The sequence below is a fragment of the Ambystoma mexicanum genome, chromosome 8 (genome assembly GCF_040938575.1).
Source record: "Ambystoma mexicanum isolate Mex_15411 chromosome 8, UKY_AmexF1_1, whole genome shotgun sequence".
In the NCBI taxonomy this organism is placed as follows: Eukaryota; Metazoa; Chordata; class Amphibia; order Caudata; family Ambystomatidae; genus Ambystoma; species Ambystoma mexicanum.
Window position 1 is genome coordinate 1103536201 of NC_090929.1, and position 13407 is coordinate 1103549607.

At 43.8% G+C, this 13407-nt stretch overlaps 1 protein-coding gene across 5 annotated transcripts in view; it reads right to left on the reverse strand.

The window, feature by feature from the left end:
* ATP13A2 (ATPase cation transporting 13A2) overlaps positions 1-13407 on the reverse strand; it is a 749950-nt gene that overhangs the window by 198438 nt on the left and 538105 nt on the right. For all 5 annotated transcript variants that reach the window (XM_069611124.1, XM_069611127.1, XM_069611125.1 and 2 more), the window contains exons 15-17: positions 10738-10926; positions 6392-6598; positions 5343-5447 (exon numbers count right to left, since the gene is read on the reverse strand). In XM_069611124.1, the coding sequence (XP_069467225.1) occupies positions 5343-5447; positions 6392-6598; positions 10738-10926 (501 nt within the window). The remainder of the gene's footprint in view (positions 1-5342; positions 5448-6391; positions 6599-10737; positions 10927-13407) is intronic.

The following is a 13407-nucleotide window of genomic DNA, read 5'->3' on the forward strand; positions in this document are numbered from 1 at the left end:
GCAACATGCAGCGTTCAGCTACAAACTTCAAGTAAGCAGACTGAAATAGTAGTGCGAGCCAGCACAACGCTAAAAGTTGTGAATATGTTTTGAAGCACAGTTCGTAATCGATCTTAGGCAGTAGTTAAAAGAAACGTTTTCATTATTTTAAAACCAACACACAAGTATAACTTTCAAGACAGGAAGCAGCAGAAAAGCAGCAACCAGGGAATTCCCAGCAGTATATGTTACTACATGGGTAGAGAAAGCTTCACTATGTCAGCTGCCAGAGACAGTTGACAAGCCTATCAGCCTTAAAGCATAGGCAGCAGGTAGTGAGGGGAGCTCGGGTATAAAATAGTTATTGGAGTTAGATAGCAGCACACTAGAGTGAGTAATCTGTGGTGATTTATTATAAGTCTTCTACTGAAGAGTTCAGTCAAAAAGAGCTGGAAACGAGAGCAGGAGAATATTCTGCATTTGTTATTTTCTCCACTTCCCCTTTCCCCTTCGGTTTCCCAGCTTGATAGTTGTAACTTGAGAGATTATTGGGCCGGCAGGCTTAGGGGATCTGGTGGGCTATCGTCACTCCTGCAGGAAATCGGGCTTACCTGACAGATGTGGAGAAGCCGCTTGGCCAACAGAATGGTGTCTTCCAAACGGAGATAAAGTCATCCACTATACGCAGATGGTTTGAAGTCATGAAAGAGTGGAAAAGTACTCCAGGAGGAGAATGTGGGGAATGGGAGGGTGGAAGAAGGTGAGAATGTTGAGGTTATAGGAAGGAAGAATAGATACTTGGATGCCCAGCAGTTTGCATAACCGAGGATGGTGTTAAAACCAGGAGAGAAAAAAAAGCAAGCTCAATTCACATTTGACAAACATCACTTTCCCTACCTTTGACCCTGTTCTGGCTGATGATAGAGTTAGCAGGAGGGGGAAGCAAGGGAGTGATGTCAGAAAACTAGGTTTCAATTACCACTAGAATGTTAAGAGCCAAGGTAAAAAGCTTGAGCTCATGAAGGCAATTGGCATGTATTGAGAGGAGTTAGTAATGCGAGACGGGCAACTGCTTGTTTTTTTCTCAGATTCAAACATTTTATTTAAAAAAATAATGCAAATAAATCCTTGCTAAACCGACTCTACCAGGGAGTACCCTACCTAGTCTAAGAGCAAAGGGAATCACTACTAACAGAAACAAACTGGCCCTCACAATAAACAAAATAAATCATAAACCACATAAATGAGTGAATAGCCTACAACCAGTAATTTGGATAACCTTCACCTAACCTGGCTAAATCTCTTCCGCAAGATTGTTCAAAGTCAATTTCCCCAAATGTTGAAACAGAAGAAGAGAGTCTTGAACCACTTCTTGCAAGTTCCAAATTAAAAAAACAAAGATTCAAACAAAAATCCACTGGCAGCAGTTCTTCAGCTTTCAGTTGAAAAGTTCCCTTTCCAATTCCAGCCGAGAAAATAGCACCAATGGTAATCCTGGATGTCTTTGTTCCAAGATTGTTGTGCCACAGTTGAAGGAATAGATTAGCCACCACTTCTACAATTATACAAGTGTTCATAACCTCTGAATTACATTTGGTATAAGTCAGGATGCTTCTTAGGTTGTTGCTTTCCTCTTGACAACACCCTTTTACTCCTGTTACTGTGAAAAAAGACTCCTTGGTTTGACAGTAAGCCTCTGCTTCATCCAACTTAAATTTAATTTCCCACTGTCTTCACTTTCACCCACAGCCTTAGTTTACTCTCCTGCCAAGGTCTGCGAGTACCATTTTTACATTCAAAGTTCGTATTCCTTCTTGTTATGTTTTGGGATATGCTTTTCAAATATGGGTCCCAGACTCCCTTCACTTGGTGTCTCTGCCCCAGTGAAGATTCCTTTGATGCTCCGCTGACAGCAATATACACAAAAACAGTTTTGGTATTTCTACTTCAACTTTGTACTACAGGTTAGGCAATTTTAAAAAGACAAGACACTTCGACCTCTACAGGTACACTCTTCTTTCCTAAGCTCAAAGTAAAGGGCAGCTTTGTTGCTTCTTCTTACTGCCACAAGGGTAACCTGCCTCTGCTTCCAGACTGACTTTCTTTCCACTTCAACAGTCTCAGCATTACAAATTATTTGTTCACTCTTTTTACAAGCTCCCTTCCCCAGGTTTGTTCACAACGTATTGGTTGCCACACTTCCAGCTTCATATAATAATGTCACACTTGTATCAGAGGACACTGGACCTTGAACAACTTAATCTATTAGGTGGATAGATTTAAACAGGGTTTCCTTCACCATAGAAAGGGTTCGCCTCTTGGCTTGCATATTGCTCGTTGTCATTGTTAATAAAACAACTTCTGAGTTCAAACAATACTTGTTCTTGATGTTACAAAGTTAGACCTTCAAAGGAGAAACAAATTTCGGCACACGCAACCACTTTTTAGGGTAGTTCTTTAACCTTAAGTGTGTAAGTATTTGTATTCCCATGTATCACCAAGACACTTTCCCACTCAAATAAGGAATCACAATTGGTCATACGCGACCTTCCTTTGATGCCATATGATCTTGCAACTATTGTGAAAGTCTGCGTTAGGGTTTTCGGAATAATTTAGAAAGCGTTCTCCCTTTTATTAGAGACACGCGACCACTCCGGCAACATTAGGATTTCAACAATGAAAATTAAATACTTTTCTTTGTACGCAAGCACTATACATTTTAATAGAAGTATGTGGGATACATTTCCATTGAAAAAAATAGCTTTCACAACGCCGAACAGTCTAAACTCGCATCTACTCTTATGCTATCCTCTTTAGAGCGGGTAACATATATCGGCAAAGGGTTTGAGTGAACCTCAATGCCAAGCCTCACTTGCTGGCTCCAGGAACACTGCGGTTGCGGGCTACTTCCATTTCCTGAGTTCTTCTTCCAGCACCATTTTAGGCACACTTGGGACCCACACCCCTCTGCAGCATGCGTGTCTCCAATCCGGCCTTATCAACAGTGAGTCTCCTTTACTCCTCTGTCCCTCGACTTGCTTCTTTACACAACCCTCTCAGAACTTGCTGGTGAAATATGCTTCCTTCGTGTCCCGGCATCCCTTAAGTGATCACACTCCCTCATGAATGGCCAGTCTTGTGCTCTTCTGCTTCTACTACTACTGACAGCCTTCCAGCTCTTGCTCTCTCGTTTCCCCTCCTGCAGCAGCCTTTTATGCCTCTTAGGTGGGGCAATTGATTTCAGGTAAAGGCTATTACTGTCAACTGCCTGAGCTTTGAAAGAGCTTTAAGGCCTGATTGCCTGTCCTCCACTTCTACATGCCTCTTCATCGTCTCAGTCCAAATGGAATTCTGGGACATGTAGTTCAATTCAGCTAAACTAGATTTCCCACTTCTTTAATTTTGCAAAAAGCCATCAAAAGGGAGGGATTATGGAGAAAGGTCCTCCCGCAGTACACCACCCCCATGGTCGGGATCAGAAAACGCCTGCCTTTCCCTGGCCACATGAGGAGGGTGCCAGACCAAGTTTCTGGGGAGAATCCTCAAAGTATGCTAGCACATCTTGTACTGATGCTCGTGAACTTGAAGAAGCGTTCGTGGAGGGAAGTTACCCTCTGGTGACCGAGGCTGCTGGAGTGCAAGGGAACCACCGCCTAACTTCAGAGGCAACACGCGTAACACCGGAAAAGGTCCTGGTGAACCACAGAAGCCGTCTGAATGTCTGGGAGACCCACAAACAATCAGAGGGCGACGGCCAAGACAATGCAGGTACTAAGGTGGCTAATCCCAGGGTTGGGGAGAACCAGAAGGGGCAAGAGGCCCGTAGTGAAGCACCAAAGGAATCTTCACTGGGGCAGACACACCAAGTTAAGAAGGTCTGGGACCCATATTGGGAAAGCATTTCCCAAACCGTAACAATAAGGAATACAAACTTTGAATATACAAATGGTGCTCACAGACCTTGGCAGGGGAGTAAACCAAGGATGTGATGCAAAGAGAAATCAGAGAAACAGAACAGTAAAATAACCCAAGTGAAGGGGGTCTGGGACTCACGCTGGGGAAGTGAACCCCGAATAGTAATACAAAGTTTACAGACATAAGTGACACTATGAGACCTTGGCAGGAGTGTAAACTAAGGCGGTGGGTGAAAGTGAAGACCGTGAGAATGAGACCACATGGAGTACTTCAATCGGCAGGAGAGGGGGTACTCAGAAAGGGTCTGGGACCCTCTGCGCATCTTGGGAGAGAGAGAACCAGGCTATTTTTCTTTGTCTCAGTACCTAGAAGCTTGGTCTGCTCAAAAAGAGTCTGGGACTGTCAAGATGACTTGGAAAAGGTGTCCAGGCCATTCTTCCTTGCAGCAGGGCCCGGGAGTACAGCCTGCCAAGTAAAGACAAGGACATCCCTTGATAGAAATGAATTCTATTTGAGAGTTTCTAGTCCGCAGCATTCCCAAAGGTTTGGAGGATTCCATAGCTTCTATCAGGAGAGGATAAAGGGCTGCTAAGCTAAAAGTTCACCAATCTCTGTACATGCTGTTATTAGGTTGCTGCCATGGGATAGGCAGGAGTCCTTTTGGATAGACAGTTAAACTGTCGAGGGTTGGGACAGCTTCAACACAAGCAGACAGATCTCAGTGTTTGGAGGAGCCGCAAGCCTCAGAAGAGTCCGGAAAAGTGTAAGCAAGGTAGCGTTGATGCTGGTGTGGAAGAGACAGTGACAGAGGAAATACATCTCACATGCCAGATGAGACTCAAAATTACAAGGGCTAAATAAATCGCTATATTAGCCCATTCCCTTAGGGAAGTAGGCTGAAGTCAAAGTACAGCCTGCATTGAATGGCATTTCGTAATTCTAACTGGGTGGATGGCTAGATTCTTGGGCTTGCAGTAAGCCATGCAAGGGCATACCATTGTTGCCACAATACCTGAAATTGGCAGATGAAGGAGAATACCTGGTCCACTGTGCCCAGCCCCACTCTATAAACCAGTCCTGAGCCACTAACAATAACAAAATGCAAGAACGCCACTACTATAAACATCCAAAAAGGACCTTGGATTGTGACTTGCAGTTCGCATCTAAGAGCGGGCTGCATCTACAACAAGATGGATGTAATCTTGACCACTTTTGAAAAACAGAGATGATTATGTCTTGTCTCTTGTTTCTGGCAGTAATACAGATACTTTGTGTAAAAGGGGGCCGACAGATCCAGCAGATCAGACTCTGCAGCTTTCACTGATTTCTGTATCTTCACATCAGATGAGGATCAACTCCGTCCTTTCAGATGAATAAGAAAATGACTGCTGTGACAGAATAGATGGAATTACCTTACAGGGAACTCAATGTCTGCAGTGCACACTCACCATCCCATGAGGCTGCTCTTCCAGTGGAGGTGGTTTCATTATGGCCAGAACCCTTGTGCCAAACAGCTTTGTGGCCTGGACATCTGTCTCTCCATCCTCAAGGTTCTGAAACACGTGAAGAGCATCGATAAGAGACATGGGGGTCGCTGAACACGTCTGCCCTCAAATGCCAGTGCTAAGGAGAGACACAGAGACCCGAGGTCACCAGTCTATAGTGTGCCTCATGGACACCTAACTTGCATCTCACTTACTCAACCACTCTGCAAGCATGCACCTCCCAACAGCATTTCCACCACAAACGCCCTTTCCAATTCATCTATCCATCAACTGCCCACTCACCTGCGATCATTCACCGACTGAACAATTGGAAACTCAGTTTCTCAAGAACACACCACCCACTTGCTGAATCAGTAACTGAACTACAGAAACCCATTACTGCACTGAACATACACACAAATGTGCCTGCTAAATACCCCAAATATACCCGCCAACCCTCCAAACTAACACCTGCACACGCCTAAGCATCAACTCACTTGCTGTTCTGCTCAGCCTTCATGCCATGCAACCCAATCCAGTTACTAACATACCAGGCCCACTGTCACTTACTCAAACACATATGCCACTTGAACTACCAAACAGACCTAAACACCTACCAGCACCAGATATTCAGCCACTCACATACCGATAAATAAGAACACATTAGTTAATATAGATGTTCACCTTTTGAACCCTCATAATTACTCAATTAGAGTAATCACTTACTACACAAATAATATCATGTGCTGATCTTTCATGCACCCACTCTTCAATCAGCAACTCAACTGCCTGCCAAACCAACATTCAGTCACCAATCTAGCCCATAACCTACCCATACCCACTGCAAACCCCATTTTTAAAAGCACCCCCAGCTCATCTACCACAAACTCTAGAATGGTCCACCTACTCACTCAACGACTAGCACATGCACACTGATTCAACAATACATTGATCATGGCACTTACAAGTCCAAATCATAGTAATCCACACTCACCAATTCATCAGCCACTCACCCAGCCAATGGATTCTATCATCTTCAGGTCCATGGGATCTCCAATGGGGTGGTGCTTCAGCAGAGTCACAGAGTGGCACGCTGCAAGGGCATAGAGCAGGGGCCCCTCCGACAAGTGCCGTAGCTCATGCTGAATAGGAAGGAAGCAGTCTTGATCCATGGGTACAACACCCCAAACATCCAGGCCTTCTTCAGTGAGCGTTCCAGTCTGAGTGAGGAAGAGTGCGGAGGAGAGGTTTAGGTGGAAAATAAAAAAAAGAAAGGGAGGCAAGACCAAGGAAAGGAGGAGAGATAATGATGAGGGAGAGAGGGGTGGACAGAGAAGAAGAGGAGGAAGAAAGGGAAGCAGTTAGGAGAACGTGGAAAAGGGAGATGTGGTGAATGGGGCATGTAATGAGATCAGAACAAAAAGGAAGATAATGGGGAGTATGAAGAGATGAGGGAAGATGGGTGAGAAAAAGATGGAGGAAGGCAAAGCAGAGAAATCAATGTGCATACAGGCAATGATCGAAAGGAGATCGAAAGGGCAGAAAAGCATGGACAGTGTGCGTTGTGAATACATTAGGAAATGAGAAAAGGAAAAAGGGCAGCTTTAAACCAATTTGTGGCATATTGCACAAAAACAAATCATTGACATGAACAGATTTGTTTGTGCACTCCTACTCCATCTAAGTGGTCCAACTCGATAGGACGCATATACAGATCATCCTACTCTGACCGTCTGTGCATCCAAATACACAAAATATTCTTCAACTAAACATTAAAACTTCTGGTCAATCCTCTTTTCCAGGAGACCACCGGTGCAGATCCTCTCGTTAGTTGAAGCAACCCCAAATGTCCACATATGCAGCATTAGAACCCTGGACCGGTGAATACCCCCTTCCTATTGGTCAAGTTGCAGGCTATAAGAAACGATATAGCTTGCAGTTTAATTGTAGCCCGCACATTTGGCCTTTGCTTTTTTGTAGCTCGGAAAGTATAGCACGAACAGTGCTTCACCCCTATCTAGTGGCCTTATTTAAAATACCATGTGCCTACAAATACAGTGCTTTTTTTCGTTTTTGTTTAAATGCATGATGGCTGGGGGTCGCAGTGAAGTCAGAGAGGGACCCCTTTACTAGTCCTCACTCCCCTCCCCCATTCCGTGAGACCGAGCACTCACTTCAGCTTGTGCTCCCTCGCTTACCTTCCCCTCTGTCTCCTCACTGTGCACTCACTCACCCCCCTCAACCATATTTTCTGTGCTAGCCCTCACTTTTTGTCATGTTTTTCATGTTTTTTATCATCTTAAATATTCCACATGGAATATTTAAGCTCTCCAAAAAAAACAAATATAAACTTTTTTTTTTTACATACCCTCTTTGTGGGTTTGCCCATGGGTTCTAATAGCTTTATAGTCCTCGCCCTCGGGCCGTACCATCGTTAAAGGCCCTCATTTCGCTCTGGCCATTAACTCGGTCTTCAGGGCCCATAACGCCCGGTACAGCCCTCGCTGCAGGTCTATACAGCTATATTATTGCTCCTAGTTTGTGTACTGGTAACATCCAATGGGTCCACAATTTCTTGTGTGGTCCTATAAACATCAATACTAGGAATACCAAATGGAAGTTGTGTAAGTAAGAACAACGAGCATCATTGTTTTGAAGCTTCTAATCCTTTCTAGAACCTGTTACATCAGACGTAGGTGGAAAAGTGTAAGCAAATATCCTGCACCAGCTGACTGACGGTACCTTTCTTTCCCATTGATCACTCTAATGAACACCTGTATCTGCAAGTCACGCCATTTCCTTTGACATTCTCTGGGAATGATTTTATCACATGCAACAATCATGTCTTGCTTTTAGTTGCAGTCAGTGTGTCTACAAGTGCACTTGGAACTTTTGTTATTTATTCTAGCTTTTGTGTCACACCTTTTTTTAAGACTTACTAGACCTGTGTCAGCTTAATGTGCTGCAATTCCAGAGCATTTTAACATCATCCGAGCGATGTTGACCCTGATGCCACTAGCAGCGCTGAGGCTGAAGTCGTCGGTGCTGGGCTTTTTGTAAAGATATCCATCATCTTTAACAGAAAGGCTTCCTATACATCCGGCGTGGGTGATTGGGCTGGGAAAGGTCCCTGTGGTGCCTTTTCTTGATACAAGTCCCTGAAGCGGCGACTTCTCTTGCACGACGGAGAAGAATGTCTGCAGGAACCACTGGGGAACTGGACCTCTGCCGAGGTTGTTTCTTCTCATCTTTGTGGGTTGGGGAACGTTCTCCGGTTCGGCAATCTTCACCTGGCGGCTTCAAACCGGTCCATGGGATGCCTCCCCACACCTCTCTTCCATGTGCATACAGGTGAAAAGCTTTTCAGCACTCAACCAAAGCACCTTATTGTGCATCAATTTACACAACCTGCAATACTGCATGTCATATTTTTCCCCCCAGGCAGCATAAAAAAATTATGTGGCGGTCAGAAACGGCTATCTGGGGTCCACTAGGGTTATATAATCTAGCCTTAGTGTCACACCTCTTTTCAGACTTACTAGACCTGTGCCAGCATAGTGTGCTGCAACTCAGACTGCATTTCAACATGTTTTTATTTTAGTATGAGAAATGATTTTCTCTTTTTAAACAATGATCTGAGCCCCTCTATATTCATCTGGGAGATGCTTAACAAGCTCCCCCATCTCCCTGCAATGGCTCATCACATATGTGGCCAAGAGTGTTGTACAATTTTCAGTCCTTCATTTATCAGCTGCTGATATTGCATCGTCTTTCCTAACGGCTTCTAAATTTAAGGTTTCCCTATCAGGAGGTTGGGCGCGACATGTTTCCTGAATTAAAAATAAAAAGTTCTTACAGTTCTCACTATGACTTAGTCTCAGAGTAGACGAAAGGTTTAAGCACCCCAAGGCCTTCACAGGATTAAGCATAACACTGAACCTCTAAAACATCTAACAAAGTGGTGTTCCTGAAGCGAGCAGAGTGCACAGAAGAAAATAACTACGACCGTGGGCACAGCTCCTCGATATATACTGGCCCGACATTCTGTCCAGTGCGGTGCACCTAGAAACGCTGAGCTGATCCAATGCAGAGCCATACTGTGCCCTCTGGTGGCAGCACAGTTTCTAAGGAGCAGCTTCACTGGGAGATATAGATGAGGAATCCATGGGAGGTAGGAATCCATTAGAAAATAGCTTCTAGCAGGACAGGTTTATATATATTTTCTACACTTGGAATTATGGACCTCATTGAAGTTGGAGTCTGTAGAGCAGAGGTCTGCAACCTTTGGCTCTCCAAATGTTTTGGATTACAACCCCCTTGTACCCTCCCCTCTCCCCCATCATCATCATCTCTCACTATTGGCTGTGCTGACTAGGGCTGAAGGGAGTTGTGGTCCAAAACATCTGGAAAGCCAAAGGTTGCAGACCCCCTGCTGAAGAGAGTCCTTCATTGTTTTTTAACTTCTGAGAAATTTGGAAGAAACCAGTTCAGGCTTTTTGAACTGGGTGTAGTTCCCACACAAATAAACAGCTCCTTCTTTAACCTTATCATTCACTTACTCATTTTATTTGGCATCTAGTATTTGTGTCTTGCCCTCCCTCAGAAAAGAAAATACTCCTTTCCTTCCACTAATAGTTTTGTGTGAGGTAGTGTCGAGTTGAAGGAGTGGTTGTGATTCAATAGCCTCCCATTGCACTCCAAATTTTCACTTCGTTATTCAGCAACTGTTTTGAGGTTTTCCCGTTTACCAGTTCCTCGCTCAGTGGGACATTAGCAAAGCTTAATACCTAAAAAAGAAATGTCGACCTTGCTTATTTTTTAGAATTGAATCATCTAAAATGGATTTCAAATCAGGGTGGAAATATGCAATAGGACATTCTATGGGGTTAACACTAGCCTCTTCAATGTCAATGACCCCAAATTCACTTTTCTTCACGGCCAAAGACACCAAAATCAGACATGTTTCAACTCTGTTTTAATGATGCTTAATTCAAAACTTGAATCATTGTGTGTAATGTTACCCAAAGATGGTATGCTGTCCAGATTTTGTTTGAAGAAACAGCATGATGGTTTTCATTATCAGGACACTATACATGATTTCTTGTGGTTTAATAACCAAAATCTCTTCCCTTTTTAGGAATGTAAATGGACTTGGTTCTGGAAATGAATTAGACATGAAACTGCTCTATTCCCCCCTTCTAAGAACTCAACCTTTGTAGCATCCCATTTCTATTGCAAATTCAAGCCTTACTTGGATTGCATGGGCTATGTATTCCAATAGTTGACATTTCAAAGATTTCATAGAACAGTTGCATTCACAGAGGCGGGTACCGGGATAAGACTGAATTCTAGGACTCACCTTATCGAAGCAGACCAGCTTGATCTTGCCACAGACATTGATGCGTGGTGGGCTTATGCAGAAGATGCCATTTCGCTTCAGGCGGTTCTGGGCATAGATGGTGCCCACTGTCATTGCGGCAGGAAGTGCAGGTGGTACAACAATGGTGACTATGTCAAGGGCACGGATGACTATATCAGACACTGAAACCTGAAAAATATACAAGATCTTTCATGCAGAATCGGCTCTTTAATTTGCACCTAAAAGCCCTGTGCACACATGCATACACTCTTTAAATGGATTGGACCTTCACAAGCTATCTTCTCAATTCTCACTTTTCGGCTCATTTACTCATCTCTTTCACCATCCTCAAAGGTCTGTTTCCAACTAGGTCTTAAATTATGCACGACTCAGCTTGCTTAAATCACACTCTAGCATCACACTCGTATTGCAATTTACCTCACCTGAGTTTACAAATGTGTAATAGTTTACCTATCTATTTCCATCACAAAATACCACATATTATAAATTGGACACTGTACACTGCTAAACCCAACATTCCTCCTTGGGCAATGGTATCAGGCAAGCAAAGCACTATTGCATAAACAGGGTCAACCCAAGTCTAAATAACTCTTGAAGAATGTTCCCCTAAAACACACTACTCCATTAAAAGACCAAACAAATCAAGGAAGTCCATGGATACACCAGTGGACTGCATTCCTGTTTTCTACCGAAGGTTAACTGCAGCAGCAGTCTTAATATTTATAACACATTTTGTAAATTCCATCCTACAAAAGGAATTACGGTGCAGAGGGGCCTTACGGCTGTGTAAATCAACTATCTGGTAGACACCAGGCTGTCCAAATGGGCTTTCTGAGGCTTGAAACGCCCTTCACATGTTGGCTCACTCAGGTTTCCAATATCTCCTCAGTTATCTTTAACATCTATATGGAACTGCTGTGCCCAGCCCTCAAGGACCCAAATATCGCAATACACAAGTATGCAAATGATACACAGTGGTATCTAAAGGTCACGAGTCCACAAGATAACGCTCTCCATCACTTCTGCCTTGCACCCATTCAAATATGGCTGTTAAGTGTCTACTTAAAGTTTAACCCAGTCAAAACTGAATTTGTACTCCTGGGCCACTCCGCCAAGCAGGAACCCACTCCAAGGTTGCCAGATGAAACGTGCTTGGACTAGTTCAACCTTCACCTCTCCCACTCAGAAAATCCCTGGGCTTCATTGTGGATAGCAAGCTATATTTCCAACAGCATAATGTAAAAAAGGCTCAAAAGGTTTGGTATTAGATCTCCCTGATTGGCAAGATTAAGTCCTCCCTCTGACCCCAGGACTTCTGAAACGTGGTGCAGGTCCCAGAGATATTGCATATCGACAGTGGTAGCACCCCACCCCCCCTTCACAGGGCTCTTCGCTGTTCAGCTGAGCCCTCTCAAAGCAGCCCACCATATTTTGGATCGCCCCATCACTGGTTCTAGTAAATTTGACCACAACACCATCTCCACGCAAAATTAGAGTAGCCTCCCATCCGTGCCAGGGTCAGATTTAAAAACACATGTCACCGCTAATACGTCAGCCTACCAAATGGATGCCTAAACTAAAAACTTTGTGATACATGGTCATCTCGGTTTATAGTCAAAATGTCGAAACAAAAATGTCGACAAACAAAAATGTCACTTAAAACTATCAACACCTCACCCAACACCCCCCTGCCCAACCACCACCACCCTCCCACCCCTCATACTCAACACATTCTAATTATATATTTATTTATTTTTTCAATAAATAAATAACCAAAAAGAGTATCATTTACTATTGGGGGGGGGGGTCCACCCAACCCCCCTCACCCAACACCCCCCTGCCACCCCCCACACCCTCCCCAACCACCCTCCCACCCCTCATACTCAACACATTCTAATTATATATTTATTTATTTATTTTTTCAATAAATAAATAACCAAAAAGAGTATCATTTACTATTGGGGGGGTCCCCCCCAACCCCCCCTCATCCAACACCCCCCTGCCACCCCCCCACACCCCCTCCAACCACCCTCCCACCCCTCATACTCAACACATTCTAATTATATATTTATTTCTTTATTTATTCTTACAATAAATACAAAATTTCGAAAAAATATCGAAAAAATGTCGACATTTTTGTTTTTCGACATTTATTTGTCGACATTTTGACTGTCGACATTATGACTGCCCACCGTCATCTCGCAGTAAGACTATCATCAGACAGGAAGCTAGACTGGCTCACAAGGGGAAAACTAGACAAGAGTCCTTCTCATGCTATTCTCAGGTCCTCTGGAAGTCCATCCAGGTGGCAATCTGCTGTTCTTCAAGTCTCCTTCAGTTTAGGAAAGAGCTGAAGCCCTGGCTCTTCCAACATGTTGGTGTAAACTACATTTTGGTTATATATTGCACACACATCAGCTGCGTACTGTACTGTGATTTAATATTAAAAATTGTACTTTAGGACAATATTTCAAAAAAGGTAGCAGGCGCTCCTCTCCAGAATGAACATGGCATGATAACCTGTTCTAAGAGAAGAGTTTGCAGCACACGCTTTTTGTTCAGTGTACCTTTCACAAATGGGAAATATCCATTTGCATATCAGTCTTTGTCCCGCCCACATGGGCAGTCCAGCACCGAAATGCTATGGCA